At 43.5% G+C, this 20,538-nt stretch overlaps 1 protein-coding gene across 4 annotated transcripts in view; it reads left to right on the plus strand.

The window, feature by feature from the left end:
* DIP2B (disco interacting protein 2 homolog B) overlaps positions 1–20,538 on the plus strand; it is a 185,073-nt gene that overhangs the window by 148,686 nt on the left and 15,849 nt on the right. For all 4 annotated transcript variants that reach the window (XM_079966337.1, XM_079966338.1, XM_079966340.1 and 1 more), the window contains 15 exons: positions 270–363; positions 1,319–1,438; positions 3,654–3,768; positions 5,377–5,516; positions 7,046–7,182; positions 8,945–9,025; positions 10,363–10,490; positions 11,595–11,709; positions 12,945–13,146; positions 13,889–13,998; positions 15,474–15,554; positions 16,041–16,164; positions 17,688–17,809; positions 19,061–19,172; positions 20,377–20,486. In XM_079966337.1, coding sequence (XP_079822463.1) covers positions 270–363; positions 1,319–1,438; positions 3,654–3,768; positions 5,377–5,516; positions 7,046–7,182; positions 8,945–9,025; positions 10,363–10,490; positions 11,595–11,709; positions 12,945–13,146; positions 13,889–13,998; positions 15,474–15,554; positions 16,041–16,164; positions 17,688–17,809; positions 19,061–19,172; positions 20,377–20,486 — 1,791 coding nt within the window. The remainder of the gene's footprint in view (positions 1–269; positions 364–1,318; positions 1,439–3,653; positions 3,769–5,376; positions 5,517–7,045; positions 7,183–8,944; positions 9,026–10,362; positions 10,491–11,594; positions 11,710–12,944; positions 13,147–13,888; positions 13,999–15,473; positions 15,555–16,040; positions 16,165–17,687; positions 17,810–19,060; positions 19,173–20,376; positions 20,487–20,538) is intronic.

A 20,538-nucleotide genomic window follows, 5' to 3' on the forward strand; every position in this document is an offset into this window, starting at 1 on the left:
ACGCGCCCGACTCGGCTTAGTCTTAAAGGTGGAAGGACCGCTGAAGAATGGTATGACTGCAACCCCACTGGGATGTGAAGTGTAACATATCAGCATTATCTCAAAATCCTATGAATTAGCGTTTTCACTTAGATTTATTGGATTGGATTCATTGTGGTTATGTCCATGGAAACCACATATTTTTGCCGGTGGTTTGTTTTTATTTGATTTGCGCCTGGGTTATTCTTTGTGTGTGCATGTGTAAAACCGGCTCTCTTTCTGTCTTTCAGAGTGTAATGAACAAGCTGCACACCGTCAGTGTGCCCTACTCAGTGATGAAAACCTGCCCTCTTTCCTGGGTACAGAGGGTTCACACTCACAAAGGTGGGCATTGAAAGGCCGTTGCACAGCTGACTTGTCATGAAATTCTACTCGATATGATCCAGAGCAGAACAATGTATAGTTAGCAGAGTAAAAACTTAAAACACATTTCAGGATTCCCTAAATATAGACAAGAGGCAATTGTATGTCATCCAGCAGAGTTTTACTGCTACTGAATGCAAATGAGCATAATGGTCACAAATCCAATACATTCAGGATTGGCACTGTCCATAAGAAATCCAGTTGCAGCAGACTTAATTTAAACTTACAGTAAGTCTAAACCTTAACACTAAGCATACTACGTGCAAAACATCACACCAGAAGGAAAAGAGAAAGAGAAACCCAGACTCCTTTTGCCCTATTATTATAGTCAGCATGATCTTGACAGAAAAAGATAACAGAACCAGTTTAAGCCAGCTGTAGTCAGCTTCTCTGAAGGAATAACCCAGCATCACAAACCTTTCTTTCACACAGAAAAGCTACTCTTGAATTAAATAGAATAGGAAAGATTTCTACACATCCGCTCAATACTTTCTGTACCAAGAAATGCAAACTGACACTCTCCCCATTTATTAGGTGCAGGAAGTATTGATATTCAAAACACCTATAGAAAAACATATCTGGCCCCTATCTGGTCTCCAGTCCTGTTCCCATGCCCATGGAGCTGAATGGGGTGCAGAGAAGCTGCTAAAGGGATGTGTGACTCTTGATTGTTACTGGGAACATAACCTTAGGCTACATGGTTCTGCTACTTTCTCATTGGAGATCTTGGAGGGTTGGCTGCTATCTTCTCACCCTGCAGTCTTAGCATTTGTTTACCAAAGGGATTTACCTCCTAAGTCTGCCTAGAGTTTTGTCCTTCAGATCTCTGAGAATATCCCTGTGGCTTTTACTTAAAGGAGCAACAAGTAAGCCTCCACTTTGGTGCACTGACTTTCTCTAATTCTCTTGGTTTCAGCTAAGGTGGCCTTGGTGAAGTGTCGAGATTTGCACTGGGCCATGATGGCTCACCGGGACCAAAGAGATGTCAGCTTAAATTCCCTGCGGATGCTGATTGTAACAGATGGTGCTAACCCTTGTGAGTATCCACTTGGGCCTGTTTTCCTGCCGTAGTGCCTGCATATTTAGCAGGTTTTCCTCCAACAGTCTTCAGAACTGTGCTCAGTGAAGATAACTTATTCACATACTTGGCAGTAGAGCATTGAAAAGTGTGTGCACACATGGATGCAAGTAAGATTTATTTCCAAGTATGGGATTGCAGCCTAAGGCTGTATACACTTACTTGCCTGCATGATCTAAGGTTTTGTGTGGTTTATGGCATGGGCAGCCAGATGCAATACAATGGAAGTGAGTAGTCCACAGGGGGTAAAGCTTTGGATCAAATCTTTGCCTCTTGAGGAAATGTAACTTAATCTTCTGATGAGCTATGCAAGAGAGGGGGCAATTCAGTAATTCTTGGCGCTGTGGTCTAAACCACAGAACTTCTTTGGCTTGCTGATCAGAAGGTTGGTGGTTCGAATCCCCGTGAGGGATTCAAACTCGTTGCTCTGTCCCAGCTCCTGCCAACCTAGCAGTTTGAAAGCATGCCAGTGCAAGTAGATAAATAGGTACCGCTGCAGTGGGAAGGTAAACAGCATTTCCGTGCACACTGGTTTCCGTCACGGTGTTCCGTTGCACCAGAAGCGGTTTAGTCATGCTGGCCACATAACCCAGAAAACAGTCTGTGGACAAACGCCGGCTCCCTCAGATGAGCGCTGGAACCCCATAGTTGCCTCTGACTGGACTTAACCATTCAGGGGTCCTTTACCTTTTACCTATATTTCACTGTACTCCAACACGAAATTGGTTATAACTATTTATTCTGTATTTTCAAATTAGAAGAACAGAGAGCAAAGATTGTGTGTGTGTGTGTATGTATGTCAGTCAAGAGAACTTTCCCTGTACTGTTTGCATTTGTTGCAATTTATTTTGTAGAATAGAGGTAAACAAAAGGATTGCTTCTTTGTGTTTTTTTGCAATCTTCATTGTATTTTTTGCAATATTGTTCAAATAATTACTGTCTTATAGAACAGTGAGTTGCCAAATATTCCAGAGCTGCTTTTATAAGAGGAATTGAATTGCAGTTTTAGTTTTGCCTAGATATTCTAGCTTGATGCTGCCTTAAGTATGTGAGACAGGTAACAACACTGAAACCAAAACTCATAATAAAGAGTAAAGGTGTTCTGTATTTAACACCTTGCTAAATCATCTTAGATGCAGTAATTTGGAGTGGCAGTAGTCAGATAAGAGTAACACTTGCTTTTGTCTACTTCTAAGCATGTAATAACTTGAGTTATACTGGCAAAGTTAAAGAAATTGAATTAAAACACTTGGATATATTCTGACAGACATGGTATTGGGGGTCTACTTCAAGGCAACCTCTAGAGAAATGGCCAAAGATTTTGCAGAGGTCCTATGAGAACTGTATCTTTAAAAGAGGACAACAGCCATTTCTGTCCACGGGGGCGGGGGGGGGGGAATCACCCCCTCCATTAACAGGCAGCACAGAGGAGGAGACCTGAGCATCTTTAAATTGCTCACAGGGGATGAGGCAAAGGGTCCTTGAAAGAAATGAGCAACAGGGTGCTTCTGCTCCTCTTGGGGGCTTAATTGAGTGTCTGGCCAGATGGTGTTGGCAAGCAGTACAATTTGAATGCAATTAGCACTTCTGGATCAGATGGAGGCAGAATGCACTGGGAAGATACGCCTTAATCTTCTGGGTGTGGTGGGGGAAGCACTTAAACCTTGTAATTGTCTTCTTTCACAAATGTTTTCAGAATCACAGAGGTTCTAACAGTCCTAGGAATTATTGTGAAATGCTTTGTACAGTTAGAATTAAGATCAGTTCCTGTAATTCCTTTTTAAAGGTTGGATGCTCAAAGAGCTTTGAAAGGAAGGTGGAGGTTCTTCTGGCCTTATAAATAGCATAATGTGGGCATTGTAGTTTTATTATTATATGCTTTTATCCAGCCTTTTGGTGTACTTCATCTGCAGACAGGCCTCCTGCAAATTATAATATGCCTGGGGCTCCAGAACTATATTACTGCACAGTAATTAAGTGAGGAAGTCTGATTTTAGAAAGAGGCACTCTATTATAGCACTCAGACATGTCTGCAGTGCACTAAATCTTTAGGAAATATTATTACATTTAGGCATCATATAAATTGTAGATATTATGGCTTTCCTAAAGCAGCCTTTGTGTTTCTCTTAGCAGGCCCTGTTCACAGTTTAAAATGATAATGATTGCCTTCCAGGGTCTGTGTCCTCTTGCGATGCTTTCCTAAGCTTGTTCCAGAGCCATGGGCTTAAACCGGAGGCAATTTGTCCTTGCGCGACATCTCCTGAAGCAATGACTGTGGCAATTCGGAGGTAGGTGATGTCTGGTTTTCCCAACTACCCTCTTGTGTGTTTTAAAGAGATGCCACCAATTTACAAATACTTCAAGCTCGTTTCTTATCTGGGGCATCTGAAACGAAAGTTGTAGTCAGTACGTAGCTACTTTACTGAGTAATTCATTGCTTCTGTTCTCACAAGTGGCGGTAATATCTCTATGGCCATTCATTCGTTTGGACATATTGGCCTTGGTGAAAACTCTGGAGGGGCATATATAGGTATCCCGGTTCTGATGGGGAACAAAGGCAACTAATTTAAATATTTTACTGTTTTCGTAATTAATTTATTACACGTTTCTCCACCCACCCACCCAATTATTTGTCTTTAATGCTTGCCTTACACTGTGCCGGAAGTAACAGAGCTTAACTATTTTAGTATTAATAAAATAACTTTTAAAAAACCTCACAAGTTTTTTATTATTATTCTGCTATGATCTAATATATGTATTCTTTTTGTTCAAATATGAAAATACACAGATCAGTTTCAGTTTTGATCCTAGAATATGATTTCATACTCTTGAGGCATTGCTGTGCAGTCTTTTTGGATTATTGATTTTTTTTTTTTTTGTAGCTATTGGAAAGCAAACCTTATAATTCTAAATGGCATTTAAAGCTTTATTTTTATCTGTTGACAAGAAGCATGAATTATGTCTATCTCTCATTGGGTTCATACAGAAATTTCTTCACATTCAAATATATCAGGAGGTTGAGAATCCATTTGAACTAGGTACATGGATTCAGTGACCACCCATCTTTGGATAAAGTTCCTGGTTTGGTGTTGGGCAGACTTTAGTCTTATCAGTTCTACTTAGTTTTTTTTACCAGAACCCCAAGATCTAACAACCACAGCCATGTACACACACACACACTCATACTCGGTTAACCCAAGCTTGTTTTGTTTCAGCAGCCTAATTTAAGGTGGAAAACATGCCTTTTCCTTGTTACCATGGGGGTCCAAACCTTCTGCCCACCCTCCCTGGATCACTTCAGATAATATGGGGACTTTTAAAATATCCTTACATGAAGTGACCCAAGTAATATACCTAAGGATTGGTCGCCATGGGTTTCATTGTGCATTGTGTGCCTTCAGAAAACCCAGATCTAGTGGGGCTCTCTGCCATTCAGCAATTAGAAAAAAGCTAGTTATCGGAAGTTTCCCTAAATTGGAGTGAAGAGCGTTTTGCAGTCCAAAGGAGACCATTCCTTTGTGGGGAACCTTCCTAACAGTGATGTGTAGGGCCAGAGGGGGAAATGGACAGAACAATGAACCTGTGTCCTAGTTTTGTACAGTAGGCCACATTCCAGCCACACGAAAGTCAGAGGTTCCTTCACATGCATACACATCTCCCTTGTGGCAAGCCAGAGGCATTATAATTGTTTGTGGGTACATTCCAGCCAGTTAAAAGTGCTTGGGAAGGACGTGGAGCACGTAAGGGTGTCAAGGGCGAAATAGAGAGGCCAGGAGGGCCACATTCATATACATACCCAAGCGTGAAGTTCCCCACCCCGGCCAACGTGATCAGCAGGAAGCCAGCAGTGTCCCTCATATTGTGCTGTAGTATATTAATGCCTCTTGTATTCCTAGACCTGGTGTTCCTGGGGCTCCCTTGCCTGGAAGAGCCATCTTATCGATGAATGGGTTGAGTTATAGTGTCATACGTGTGAACACAGAAGATAAGAACTCGGCTCTCACTGTGCAGGATGTTGGACATGTGATGCCAGGAGGTGAGGATCATGGTGGTGGAAGGGGAGAGTACATGGCTCTGCTCTGAAATGTTTCAAACTTTCTCTGTTTGGACTCCTCCCTCTCTCATCTATCACCTAACAATAGCTATCCTTTCAGGCTGCAGCAGAGGTTGGTTTGTTCCTCTTTCCCCTGAACTGTTTTCAAATCCTGCTGTCCCTTGTAAGAATTAAAAAGCAGCTTTAAGAATTGGTGTCTGGGTGTGTTTGTTTTCCTCTGCCCTCCTCCTCACTTTTTCCTCTCGTGTTGCGTCCTTTAGGTTTTAAATTTGTGGGAAGGGGGTGCCTTATTTTTACTGATATTATGTAAGCACTTTGGGAGGTTCTTTGGCTGAAGAGCAAGGTAAAAATCTTCAAATAAATATAGGAGTTGGGCAGCCATGTTGTCTGCCACAAAGGCTGCTTTGCTCCTGCAGTAGCCTCAACTGCTATGTAATCCTTTGCTGTTGCACCCTTAAAATCCTCTGGGTACTGCTAACAGCCCTTTTCATCTGATGGTTATTCAAATTGTTTGGGCTTATTCTGCCCACTCAAAAAGAAAATGGGTATTGTGTTCCTCTATTCCTTTTGCTTCTTAAGGCTCACATTACCTTTTAAAGCACATGCTTGGAAAGGTCTCAGTAGCACAATTTAGCTTTGTGGTAGCATTTACCTTGAGAATATGTATTCCATCTTAGGGAAATTGCTGTCTGTGCCCATATCACCCCATGACATACCCGTGCATCTAATTTTCTTTTTTTTTTTAAAAAAAATATTTATTAAGGTTTTTTAAATACAAAATGCAAAAATAATAAACATGTATCATAACATATTTTCAAAGCTTCTTTGGACTCCCTCACGTCTCCCGCTCCCACTTACATCATTATAAACTTTTACCAGCAATTTATCATCTTGTTTACATTCTTAAATCCCGTTCATTTAATTTAGTCTAATAGTTCTCCCAAAGGTTTATGTTTCCCTCCATCACACTTGTCATCCAGATTACATCTATTTTAGTGGTGCTCAATTATTTATAGTCTGGCATCCTTCTTAACATTCAACCAAATTACAATATTTTTGTAAATAAATTCTAAATTTCTTCCAGTCTTCTTCAACCCTTTCCTCTCCCAGGTCCGTGCATCTAATTTTCTGCAGTCCCCATCTCCCATCCTATCCTCTCCTGTGCTTAGAAATGAACTTGCAGCTGGTTAGAAACCAACAAAAATACATTGTAAAGGAGCTTTTACTGGGATAACTAATGATTGACATGCTGGAAGCACAAGCTGTGAAAGAAAGAAAAGTCCAGATTAGGCTTTGCCCATTAAAGTTAAGTGTTTGATAACTTGAACACCTTAAACAAGGAGACAGACTAAATAGGACTGTAGCTGCTGTAAGCATAGCAGTTGCTTCTTAAAATGTGTACTTGGGTCAAAAGCCTGGTTCTGTTCCATTTCTTCTCTTATATTTCCATCAAAGGAGTTGATCTCTGAGGCTGAACGGGAGGTTCCCTAATGGCATTTGATTTGTTCTAGGGATGATGTGCATAGTGAAGCCTGATGGACCTCCTCAGCTCTGCAAGACAGATGAGATTGGCGAAATCTGTGTTAGCTCCAGAACAGGAGGAATGATGTATTATGGCCTGACTGGAGTAACTAAAAGCACATTTGAGGTATGTAATTCTGCATTCTGACTTTAAATGGATCGTGCTCTGTTTTATTGAGTTAGCAGAGGGTTTGTTTGGGCTTTTCACAGCTTTTTGCTTTTTTGAGATAGTGGATGGGAAAGAAAAAGGGAATCTTTCTGTGTTTAATTTTTATATTTATTAAGCATTCATATTGTTCTTGCAAGTACAGTAATACCTCTGCGAATGTCTGCCTTGTCTAGCATCCACTTCAGCAAACGTCCGCGGCAAACCCATAAGTACCGGAACAGGTTACTTTTGGGTTTGCTGCTTGCGCACGTACAGAAGCGCTAAATCACGCTTCGCGCATACACATGCACACATGTGCAGACGTGGCAGTTTGCCCTGCGTCCTTTTAGGCTAGTGGCCGGGGCTCCGGAACGGATCCCAGTCACAAAACAAGGTACGACTGTACTAAAAACTCTTCTTTGCATATATTCTTAACAATCCCTATGGCGACCAGCAGGGTAGGTCAGTATGCTCCCCATATCACAGATTTGCAAAGAGTGGTGGAGCTTTGGCTGACATAGTGGCTTTCCTTAAGCCACCCATGAGCTCATGGTTGAGGTGAGACTTCAGCTGAGGACTTTCTGCGCTGAACATACATTCTTAACAGCTGACTATACAAGCTTAATTAAACACTGTCTCAAATTTAGCACTGTGTGGGAGTATCTGTACTAAAAGTTGAACCATCTACAATTAGCCACTGAAAGACCAAAAATCTGTTTTTGTGGCACCATGATAGGAAATGATGAATATAGGAGATCACAGATGCCAAACCTGAATAAATAATTCTGCTCACTTCTCTTAGAGTTGAGAGCTTTAGGCTTTCCAGAGATCCAGGCAGGCTGCATTCACTCAGCTTGCTTTGGAAGTTGAAAGGTTGAATATGGGAGGCTGTGGAAAAGCAATTGTGTTTCTTAATCTGTCCAGCTCTTTAACTGAGACTCCCTATGCATAGCAAAGATGCACAAGCCTTTGGCTTTGTATTTGTTCTGTAGTGTGAAGTTACTAACTCAGTTCTGCAGACTGGAGTTAAAAGAAACACTTTTTTAAAGCAAGTTTCCACTTGCCATGGTGGCTGAGAAATTTGGGATGTTATTGGTTATAAAGGGGTAGGATTCAGAGTAGTACTGTGGAGGGCATTGAGGCAATCAGGGTGTGTGATTTATTTTCCAGCGCAGCTTGTGCACACTGTTTCATACACAGAGAACCTCCCTATCCTGTAGACAGAGTCTGTTATTGCCTGCTGTGCTAGCTGTATTGTCCTTCCTTCATTTCCGCCAAGTTAATCCTTGTCAGTTTCCTCTGAAAACGTAGATCTTGTGAGTGCAATTTTTGTGTGCTCAAAATAAATTGAGGTAACTCAGGGGAGGAAAGGTTGGCACACACATCACCTTGATAGCAGTGAATACAGAGGAGCAACAAGATGCTTCTGAGCATCACAGCATCACAGCAGCAGATCATGCCCTGGTTTCCAATCTTGTTAAGCCTACTAGTAAAACTGTCTTGCGCCTGTCAGTGAGAGTCAGCGTTCCTTGTTTTGTGCTTTCTGGGTTTGCACTCTGTTCCAATTAATGTCACTGCCTGGGTTATGTAAGCAAAGCATGTTCCAGGGGAAAGGATTGATTTTTTTTTCCTGGGCTACTTCCATCTGGAAAGGGCTCTTGCTGTATTGCAATGGGAATAAACTGCGCATCTTCCTGTACAGAAATGATGTCCCCTGATGTCCTTCCTTTTCTTCTTTCAGGTCATCCCTATGAATTCTGCTGGCTCTCCTGTGGGCGATGTACCGTTTGTGCGCTCTGGCTTGCTAGGTTTTGTGGGACCTGTACGTTCACCTGCATTCATTGCACTTTTCCTTCTTTCATTAATATTTACATTAATATCCTGCTTTTCTTCATAGGAGTTTAAGGGGACCTTCTCCCCTTTCACATGTTACCCTCACAACAACAACCCTTTGGAGTAGATTATGCTGAGGGACAATGACTGGCTCAAGGTCTCCCAGCGAGCTACAAAGCTGAATGGGAACTTGAACCTTGGTCTCCTAGGTCCTAGTGCAACACCCTAAATCACTACATCACACTGGATCTCACAGTAGGCAGTCACTGGGCCAGGATGTACACAAGCCTGTGTTTAAAACAAAAGCAAAACCCTCCTGAATCCCCCTGTGATCCCTTCCCCCCTTTTACAAATATATCCTATTATATACATTTGGCAACTTATTTTGAAAGAGGCAAGCATTTATCATATAACTATAATTTGTTAGAACTTTGCTTCTCAACTTTTGGTGTCTAGGATACAGTGTTTGCTCCTTCATTGTTAAAGTTAGAGACACACTTCACTCTTACTTTAATCACCCACCTACCTCCAATATATATATATATATAACTTATATATATAAGTTGTTAGTTTTCAGAACAATAAACAGATAGTCATTCTCACTGCAGCCAGGAGATATCCCCATTAAGACTGCTTCCTGGCATTCTGCCTTTCCCTATGCCCAAAGTAGAGCTGAGCTGCAGTTTCTAGGCAGTGGCAATGCTTCTGGGTAAACCTGCTTCTGAAGTTCCTCCAAGTTTATCATCTGCAGCACAGGCTGCATTTGGGAATCTTGGTGCAGCCTTACTCCTTTATTTCTCATGTATTAGCAGAGAGAGACAAGAAAAATGTTGCATGTGGTGAATCCATTCAACATGTTGGCTTAATTTACGTACTTGTGTGGCATACTAATGTGCCCTGGCCCACACTTTGAAACCGAGTGGCTTAGATGCTACAATTATTTTCCCCATGTTATCTGATTCTCACTCCAGTTTTTATGGATAGTTTAGAACCATCCACCCAAATTTCCTTTCTTTCAGTATCTTCTCATATTTCACAGTTCTTGTTTTTCAATCACTAATTAACAGGTTGAGAGGGAAACCTAAGTTTAGACTTCACGTTGGGTGGATTTCTGTGGTCTTTGCCATAATAAAAGGTCTGATTTAAATGGTCATAATTTTCTTTTGTGGCTCTTGTAAGATGCATGTACGCTACCTGGTAGGAAGGGTGGTTTAAATACATGAAAGAAAAGAATTAACAAAATAGCAGAAGGGGAAGCAGTCAGTGATCATGGGGAGAAGGATTGTGTTTGTTGATGCCTCCCCCCCCCCCTTCTCCCCCATACAGGGCAGCTTGGTATTCGTCGTTGGAAAAATAGATGGGATGCTCATTGTTAGTGGACGCAGACATAATGCCGATGACATTGTGGCCACTGGACTGGCTGTTGAATCTATAAAGACGGTTTACAGAGGAAGGCAAGTCTGCATCTCCATAAAAAAATAACGAATGAATTATGGGTGTTCAGCTGTTGTTTACTAGTGTTCTTTTGAACATGGTTCCAAAATTGCAGGAGAACGTCAAGTGTTGTTGTTCCCTCCCCCTGTGCCTTCAAATCCAGGAAATCTCAGGGCAGTCTTTCAATAGCAGCAGACTTGGCCATTTTAAAAGTAGGGGAGATGGCACCTGTTTAGTTATCTGATGGTGCTAAAAAGTTGCATATTATACAGGCATGTCTGTAGATGGTGTCTAATGAATCCCTCTCGCAAGGGATGATCACCGTTTTACTTCTAAAATTCATTATCCAGTGGCATGTAATTAGAGAGCCACACAAATACAGAACCTGTTTGCTACGAAAGTTGCCATTCCCTTGTTATGCAGTATGGATTTTGTTTTATGAGGGCAGAGGATGGTGACACAAAACATGGCGAAAGTCCCTGAGATATTTGCATTTGCTTCCCATTGTTCCTTTCCTCTTGTTTCATGCCTTTTTGCCATGATGCCGCTTATATCCTCTGCCACCTCTGCCAACCCAGTTACTTTTCCTACACTAAGGACCATTGCGCACGCTACATGGTGGGGAGAAGCCAAAGTGATCACTGAGTGTTCACTTGATAGGTAGCGGCAACACACATCCTGGTTCTCTGATGAATGTAACTGTAACCAGTACTGTTAGTATAAATTATTCCAGCACGGATGATTCCCACTGGCCAGTGAGATGTCTGAAATCGCCTTGAATTTTGTTTAATTATCATCTTGGCCCGCATTCCATGGTAATCAGTATTGTAGGCTGTCATGCGCTTGTTAGAAACACTTTCTGCCATAAATTTTGCAGATGTTCCAGATTTGGGTCATTGCACAGCGGAGGGAATAGTGAGGAGGACGGGCAGCTGTAAGGTGTGTGTGACTGTAGGATGGAATTTCTGGTTGCCCTAAAAAGGGAGGGGTGGCTTTGTAGCCAGGCTCTGTGATCTCTTTCAGCCTACCCTGTTCAGGCATCACAGACACTGCTGTTTCATTTTACAGACATGGTTACACCAGCAAAGAATGCACGCTACAGCACATCTTCTGTTCCCTTTTAGGATTGCGGTGTTCTCTGTGACTGTGTTCTACGATGAGAGGATTGTGGTGGTGGCTGAACAACGGCCAGATGCTTCGGAAGAGGACAGTTTCCAGTGGATGAGCCGTGTACTGCAGGTTAGAATGTCCCTGAGCTAAATTGGTTCCTCTCTCTTGATGGCCTGGCATCCTGTTAGGAACAGAAGCAGCTAGTAGTGGCCCATTCTTTGCCAGACATACTGAGGAGTCTTGTCTGTGGCTGGAGTTTCTAGATCAACGAAGTGGGATGCAATAGAGATGGCCAACTTCTGCATTCTTAAGGACCACTACATGTTTATTTTTGCACAAAGCAGCCTCTTCTAAGGTGGCGAGAACCAAAATAAATTCAGCACCACCCAGCAAAAAGTGATTCATGTGTATTTGGGTGCACGCATGGAATTGATGATGATGATGATAATTCTGCATGTCACACCTGTTACATACAGAAACAGAGGTATAATATTAAAACGTAGGGTACCTCTTAGGCAAAGCATTTTATTGTACAGGTTAAAATTTCATAGGGCCAAAGGAAGCCCACCAGCAACAGCTGTTAAATCCAGCTTTCAGTATTTTTTAAAAAGCAGTTGTGTATATTTATTCAGAAGCGGATCCCATTGTCCCAATAAAGCTCAATACCAAGTAAATGTATTCGGTATAGGAGTGCATGTCTTTCTTTATTTTTATTTTGAATTACAACAAAAGTGTGTGGGATTCAAAAACAAGGAGTGATGCAAGAAACAAACCCAAAGCCACACACATCTTGTTTCTCTTACTGTTATTAACATATTTGCATAAGGTTTCCCCTAAAGTCACTTTTAAAAGTAATTGTTTCAAAATAATGGCAATACGGCGTGAAGGTGTGTGTTTTTATTGAAAAGGAGAAACCTTTTTCAATGCACTCAGGAGCTGAAGATCATGTAGTGTCCATGCACACAAGGTTAATGACCCCTCCCCTGACTATCCCACCTGCAAAGGTGAAAACATAATGTAGGCCTATTTCTTCAACCCCACACCTTATATCCCCCCCACCCCACCCCCACAAAAAAAGCTTTACTGTATAATATGCTTTCATTGTAAATTAGGAATGCAGAAAGCTTCCTGTGAGAATGTGGCCTGCCTTGATGATTTCTAACTGCCTGCTAACTGCCCGTTGTTTATTATTTCAATATCTTACTTGCAAGGTAGCAGTGACCATTAAGCTTGTGATATATTTACATTGTAGCTCTCAGTGATGGGTTTGCCAGCATCTCTTCTTGAGCCGCCAAGGTAATGAATTGAAGCGATTCACAATTAAGCTGCACTGGAAAGTCATTCTCTTGTTTTCTTATTCCTAGGCGATCGACAGCATTCACCAAGTGGGAGTATATTGCCTCGCTCTTGTTCCAGCCAATACTTTGCCAAAAACTCCTCTGGGAGGGATCCATATATCTCAGACCAAACAACACTTCCTGGAGGGGTCATTGCACCCATGCAACATTCTCATGTGCCCGCACACGTGTGTGACTAATCTGCCAAAACCCAGGCAAAAACAACCAGGTAATTGTGTGAGGAAACATAACATTCTTTTTTTAAAAAAATCCACACTAGCAACACAGTCCTATAAACGTTTACTCAGAAGTAAGCCTCGTTGAGTTCAATGGGACTTATTTAGGAAGTTGTGTTTAGCACTGCAGTCTAATTGGACTGGAAGCTTATTCTTGGTTGAAATTCCTTCACTGATATTGTTCATGAAAGAAGGAAGGCCTTATAACTTCTTTTCAAGAAAATTAATGGATGGAACTTTATTTGGGACAGAACACAGGGATGGGATAGTGCCCCCCACCCACCAAAAAAATCTATATAATGAATACTCTGAAATGAAAACAATTTATTTTTCATGAAGTAATTAAAAGATCTCAGAAACCTGTTCTGCAGTAACCTGGAGCAGGGCTTTCAGTGTGGCTGCACATGTTCTATGCAGTAGTGTTCCTGTTGCGTACAACAGACACTCATTATCTGCACTTCCTAGAAGAAATTGAAGATATTTTTTGTTTTGACAGGCTTTCCCAGCAGCATAAATGGGTCTTTGCCCTGAGTGTCTATTTTGCATTGTGTTTTAGGGTTTTTTTTAAATGTATCTGGTGTGGTTTCCTCTCCTGTAAGGCTCAGTCTCATGCCTTATTCTTGGAATCCTCTTACCAGGGGGGTGCCTAATTTAGTTCCCTTCCTCCTATACTGCTTTTGTACACAGCTGTGTGGTTTTTGCCTTCCTTTATCAAGTGTCTGCTGCTGTCAACAGGTGTCGGCCCCGCCTCTGTGATGGTGGGGAACCTGGTTGCAGGGAAGCGCATTGCACAGGCCTCTGGGAGAGACCTTGGACAGATAGAAGAGAACGATTTGGTGAGAAAGGTGAGTTTCTGTTACATGCTATCCAAACCTGCTACCTGGATTGGAACCGGGCGATCCTATGCACAGCTGCTTTCTTGGCCTTGTCAAAAAAAGTAGGACAAAGGTGTTTGCAGGCTAGCGCCCCCAAGTGGATTTGTATGCACATGCTTTTCTCCTGCCCATTAAATCCTAAAGAGTCAGGAGAGCCATTTATCACTCTGGTTTGCTCAGAGGTAATTGCTGGTTTGCCTGGCCAGGTGGCCACAGGCCTAGTCTAAGCAGGGGCTGTATCCTCCAGCAGAGCGTGCTCTATCATTGGGGCGGGGGGAGAATCATAGAATTGCAGAGTTGGAAGAAACCCTGAGGATCCTCTAGTCCAACCCGCTGTCCCATATGGGGATCGAACCTGCATAATTGCAGTTATCAGCACCACAAACTAACTAACTGAGCTATCCAGAGTTTTACATAATTTTGGGAAGAGGGTTAGGATTAGAGATGGGAAGACCTGGGGAAAAACCGGAAAAGATGGGGGGAAACCTGTCAGGGAACTGCCATCGGAACAGGGGCGGGAAACAGAGGGGCAGTTGTGTTACAGGGAGCCTCTGAAAATCTTGCGAAGCCGTTCCTCTTCCGGTGATGAGGAAAGCCTCACCTCCAGTGGGGAAGAGGTAAAAGGACCAGAGGATGTTGCAGGGAGCCTCAGCACCGCTCCTGGCCAAGCCGGCCAGGAGGGAAGCACGCCCCTTCCATTGCCCACCCTGCGCAGAGGTCTAAAGCGCAAAGAGGGAAGGAAAAGGCTGGGAGTAATGAGACTTTTATGTTGGGGGAGGTCCAGGAAACAACCACTCCCGGATTCTGCTAGCGATTGAGGCAGTCATGAACTTGTGGCTCTGCACTGTAAATAGTTTGCACCAAAATAAAACCTGTAAAAGACAGGTCTGAGTCCTGGCTGGTTACTCACGAGCAACCACCACTGCCATTTGACAAAACCAAACAGAAAAAATGGTTTTTGAAAAAACCAGGGGAAATCCTGTTGTTGTTTTTCCACTTTCTCCGGTTTTTTTCCAGGCCTTCCCATCTCTAGTTAGGATCATAACTGCTTTGACACTTGGCACTTTTGCCCTCGCCACACTGCAGAACTATTAAACAAAAAAGGTAACCACACATTGCCTCAGTTCCCTGTGGCTTCCTTAAGCTGCTTAAATCAAAGTCTCTTCTGGCTCTGTTTCCTCTGGATACTTGCCAGATGTCTGTTCAATGTGGACCCCAGGTAGTCCCACCTAGGCTGGCCCCACAGCCTGTGCTTAGGTCACCCCTCTGGGATCTCCCACCGCACACCTAAAACAGCATTGTTCTGCCTCTCCGTTCCCATCCAATGGGTGTCCTATATCAAAGAAGCCTGGGCTGATCTACGAAGGACCATCTCCCTCTTTGCACCAGTGCCCTGTCACATTTTTAGGTTGCCTTTGCAGCTTAACAGTTTCTTTTCTTTGCAGCATCAATTCCTGTCTGAGGTGCTCCAGTGGAGAGCACAAGCAACGCCTGAGCACATGCTTTTCCTCCTGCTCAATGCAAAGGTAGGGATGGGGTTCTGATAACATACAAATAATGCATTTAGCAAACTTTTATGTGCCTTGTACTCCCTGTAGAGTAGGGGCACAGTTGATACGTGCTTCTTCCACGTTTTGGGGTGTGTGTTCAGGCTTAAGGGTTGTGTGCCATGTCAGCTGAGGTCAATGCATTTGCTGGGCTCAGACGGTTAGTCACGTAATGGAAGAGGATGGGTTCATGATAAGTTTAAATCATGATAATCAGAGATAGAAACCAGGAGGTTTCTATGCATCCTTTGAGCGTGTAACAGTCATCATTTGCCCAGTCATGGGGCTGTGTTAATAAAAGCATCATTCCCCCAAGACTCTTTGCACATTGCAGTTTAAGTGAATTGAGAGAGTGATCAAGTGATCCTCCAGAGACCAGCCTGTATTTGTTCAGATATGTTTCCAAAGCACTCTCTTCAAGCACCATGCATTTGTTTAGAGGATGTTTCTTTCTGTCTCTTCCAGGGGGCCCCTGTCTGTACAGCCACCTGCCTGCAGCTGCACAAGCGAGCTGAGCGAATCGCATCGATTCTGTATGAAAAGGGACACCTCAATGCCGGTGATAACGTGGTGCTGCTCTATCCTCCTGGTAAGCAATGCCTGGAGTTGTTGGTGTGGAGTTTCACAGAATTCAGTACATCCTGTTACCTCTAAACGGCAAAGCTTTGCTGTGCCCTGGAATGTAAGAAGTGCATTACGATGTGCAAAATTGAGGTGTCTGGTATCACAAATTCAAATTTGGGGAAGATCATGTGAATTGTAACAGGAACTCTTCTTCAAGTGATGAGAAGAGTGCAACAAATGTAACTGATCTGCAGAAAACACAACCAGAAGAAAGAGAGGACGCACATACTTTTGTAAAGAAAGAAAATCTGTAATAAAAATTATTAATTTTTTAATAAAAAAAGAGAGAGAGATGAGAAGAATGATCGAGGGGATCTTTTTTGTTTGCACTTCCACTCAGGTCAAATAATGTTCTGTTTTCATTTCTCAACAAGTTTAGGCCCAGGAGATGATGTTTTATACATTTGGGAAGTTCAGTGGTAGTTTGGACAATCGGCATTTTAATGATTCTCAGTCCTCTGTTTCATTTCCCCACTTGACCCCTTTCTGGCTTCTGAATCTCCATTCCCCCCCGCCAGCAAAGTTTTCTGGGGTTTCTGCCAAATAGTTGCTTAGCTTCGATAGGCAGAATCTTGGAGTGAGAATCCAAGAAGTGGCCTTTTTCCCCAGTGTGGCTTAATACTGCTTTTCACTGTGACAAATAATCATATTGGTGATCCCAGTCTGGATCTGCATTTTGTTCTCCCTTGCTTTGCCAGATTATTTTGTGTAGTGATTCACTCAACAAGTTTTTACTGCATTCCTAGTGTAAATTAGGAATGGGTCTTCATGGCAGCTCCTCTTAAAATTTCTCTCTTGCCTTGTCTGGTTTGCTGCCACCAGTTCTCCTGCGTGGCTTGCATTTCCACCTTGAGCTGTGGGTGAGGAGTGTTTTGCCCTCTAGAGCTGTGACTCTTTTTCAAGGGCGCTTCCAGCCAAAGGAATGCGCATGGCAGAGAGTTCACTCTTTATCATCAGAGATAACACAGCCGCTTCTACAGCTCTGGATACATACACAAACCAATCTAGCATCTAGGCAGCTACTCCCAAAGTCCACACTCTATGGAGCAGTTGCAGCAACTGGGAATCGCTCCCCTTGCACCAGTTTATGTACCTTCCCACAACGGGCTGCACTCATGTAGCCAGTGACTAGGCCTGCATGGAAGCCTCTTCTGCTCTTCCTGCTTAAATTCTCTCCTGGTTCTCAGAGACAGTGGTGTAGAAGAGGGTGGGGAAGCACCTGGGCCTTCACTTGCCTTGCCTGCCTCCTCTTCCAACTCTGAAGCTTCCTCTTGTCTCCGATTCTTGCCTCCTGGCTGGTACCGGCACCCACAAACTGCTGCCTGCATTCTCCCAAGTCAGACTCCAACCCCACTTCCCCTGCCTCACGCTTGTCAGCCTCCTGCCAGTCCCTGCCGATCTTTAAGGAGCTCATTGCAGCAGAAAATCTGGACAACAGGTGGAGGATGTTGAGCTACTTCACTGCTATATCTTCCTGTGTTCTTGCAGGCATCGAGCTCATTGCGGCATTTTATGGCTGCTTGTATGCTGGTTGCATCCCTGTGACTGTCCGGCCTCCACACGCTCAGAATCTCACTGCCACTTTGCCCACCGTGCGGATGATTGTAGATGTGAGTAGCAAAAAGCTTGAAAGCCGTTTACATCCAAATCAGCTGTTGGCCTTTTATCTCAGAGTAATGAAATAGCTGTTTCTTGAACGTTAGCTGGTAGAGAGTGTTGTTAATCCCGTGGAAAAATATTTTCTATGTTTGTTATGTTGCTACTAGTGAAATGCGGTGGAAATACCTTGTTGCTGCCTGATATTTCACAGAACATTAAATGAGTGGGAACAGTTTGCATCTTGCTAGCTAGTTTACCTTTTATGTTCCAGGTCACATTGTGCATTCACCTTGCTCTTGTCCTTCACACTTAAGCAGAACAAGAACATCATTGCATTCTAATGTATTCTGTTGCACTAGAATGTGGTATTCTGTTTCATGCTAGTACAATAGTCCTTCTGTGGTTGCCGATTCTTGTAATATACAAAGTAGCAAAAGGGCTGGATGCTTCTCAGGGTAAGGTCAAAGCTGGACAAGAAAAACATAAAACGTTTAAGTCCATGAAACTTAAGATACTGGACATGAAACTCAGAGTGTGACCTGTGGGCTGGTGAGTTCCAGATTCAAACCTCAGTTCAGCCACAGACTCACTGGGTAGTGTTAGGCAAACTGCTGTCTCTCAGCATTGCCCCCCCCCCCAAAAAAAATTACCTTTAATAGGGGGTTAATAATAATAATGAGATACTGTGCAGGATTCCATTAAGGAATACTGGGATAATGGCCTCATTCACACAACACACTAAGCCAAATATTAGCTTAGTGAGACTGCCCTGCTCCTCGATCCTTTCCGCTGCTGTGCCATGCTGAGCTCAGCCTGTTGTCCCAACTGGGACTCGTGGTTACAGCTCTTGGTTAGTGAGGAGCGAGCTTAAGCACAAGTCCTGGTTTGGACAATATACAAAGACAGTCTCACTTAACTAACGTTTGGCTTGCCCTGGCCTGGTTTGCATGACACACTGTGTAAAGCACTTTGAACACTCAAAAAAACACTGTACTGATAGGTGGTGGTTTCAGATACAACCAAGTTCCTTAGTTTGCAAGCTCTTAAATCTCAGTTACAGATAGGTAGCCGTGTTGGTCTGCCATAGTCAAAACAAAATAAAAAAATTCCTTCCAGTAGCACCTTAAAGACCAACTAAGTTAGTTCTTGGTATGAGCTTTCGTGTGCATGCACACTTCTTCAGATGGTTAGTTTATGGTAGTCTGTGTTTGCTAATTCTTTGTTTGCTTCCTAACAGCAGTCACTTGTTCAATGTGTTTTAGGTTAGCAAAGCTGCCTGTATCCTCACAAGTCAGACCTTGATGAGGCTACTGAGATCCAGAGAGGCGGCATCTGCTGTTGATGTGAAAACCTGGCCAACCATCATTGATACAGGTAAGAGAGCTACTGGTCTGTCTAGCTGTTCTACTTACTTGCTAGCCATATTCATAGAGAGGGATTTCTCACCAATACCACAATTGTTGAGCATTCACAGAGAACAGAAGCCATTTAAAGTTTCTAGTTGCTTATTGCCGCCTTCAAAACACAAGTCCAAATCTGATTTCACACCTTAGCAAGGTTCTCAAATGATAGAAAATCATTGGTCGTCTGCTTGTAGCCCATATTTCCTTGTGAAGTACTGCATGACATTCTGTTTAGTTAAAATGAATAGGCTGATTGATGAAATCAGATTAAGTTCAGAGTAATCAGATACTTCTGCGCCAACCTGGTGATGTGTATGTGTGTGTCCTCATAGGTCATCTTAAAAGTTGAGCCGATTGGCTTCTTGTATGATGTGGGCATTCTCCTTTTCTTAGGCAAATTCTTTTTAGAAAATATGTAAACAGGTCCCAGTTGTAATTTATTTGGAAAACAAAGAGACTACTGTATTTTTCACCCCATAGGACGCACCAAGTTTTTTTGGGGGGAAATAAAGAAAAAAAAAATTATTTCCCCCCAGGCGCTTGTGGGGCCGGCAGCGGGGAGAAGCGCTCTTCTCCCCGCCGCCCACCTGCAGACCAGGTCCGGGGACAGCGGGAAAACACGCTGCGCCTCCCAGCTGTCCCCGGAGCTTGTGGGGCAGGCAGCGGGGAGAAGCACTCTTCTCCTCGCCGCCCGCCTGCAGACCAGGTCCGGGGACAGCGGGAAGACGCGCTGCGCCTCCCCGCTGTCCCCAGAGCTTGCGGGGCTGGCGGCGGGGAGAAGCACGCGTCTCCCCACCGTCAGCCTCCAAACCACATTGGGAGACAGCGGGATGGCAGCGTTCCGCCTCCCCGCTGTCCCCCGACCTTGTGGGGCTGGCGCTGCGGCTCTCTTGAAGCCTGGAGAGCGAGAGGGGTCAGTGCGCACCGACGCCTCTCGCTCTCCAGGCTTCAGCGAAAGCCTGCATTCACTCCATAGGATGCACACACATTTCCCCTTCATTTTTGGAGGGGGAAAAGTGCGTCCTATAGAGCAAAAAATACGGTACCTTGTAAGTGTGTTGCCAAAGGTAGTTCTATTGCATTCCAGCATCTCCTGCTTGCTTTGTTCCCCAGAGAAGCTCATTTTTAAAGACCACATACAAAATTAATCACTTTCATTTTTTTATCTGCTCCAGATGATTTGCCCAGGAAGCGGCTACCTCAGGTCTATAAACCACCAACTCCAGAAATGTTGGCATACCTGGATTTCAGTGTTTCCACAACAGGGATGCTTACAGGAGTGAAGGTACAGTAGTGTCTCGCTAGTCGGTTTTGTGTTTGGGCTCCTGTTCTATAGC

This window comes from Podarcis cretensis (genome assembly GCF_951804945.1).
Source record: "Podarcis cretensis genome assembly, chromosome: 2".
Classification (NCBI taxonomy): domain Eukaryota; kingdom Metazoa; phylum Chordata; class Lepidosauria; order Squamata; family Lacertidae; genus Podarcis; species Podarcis cretensis.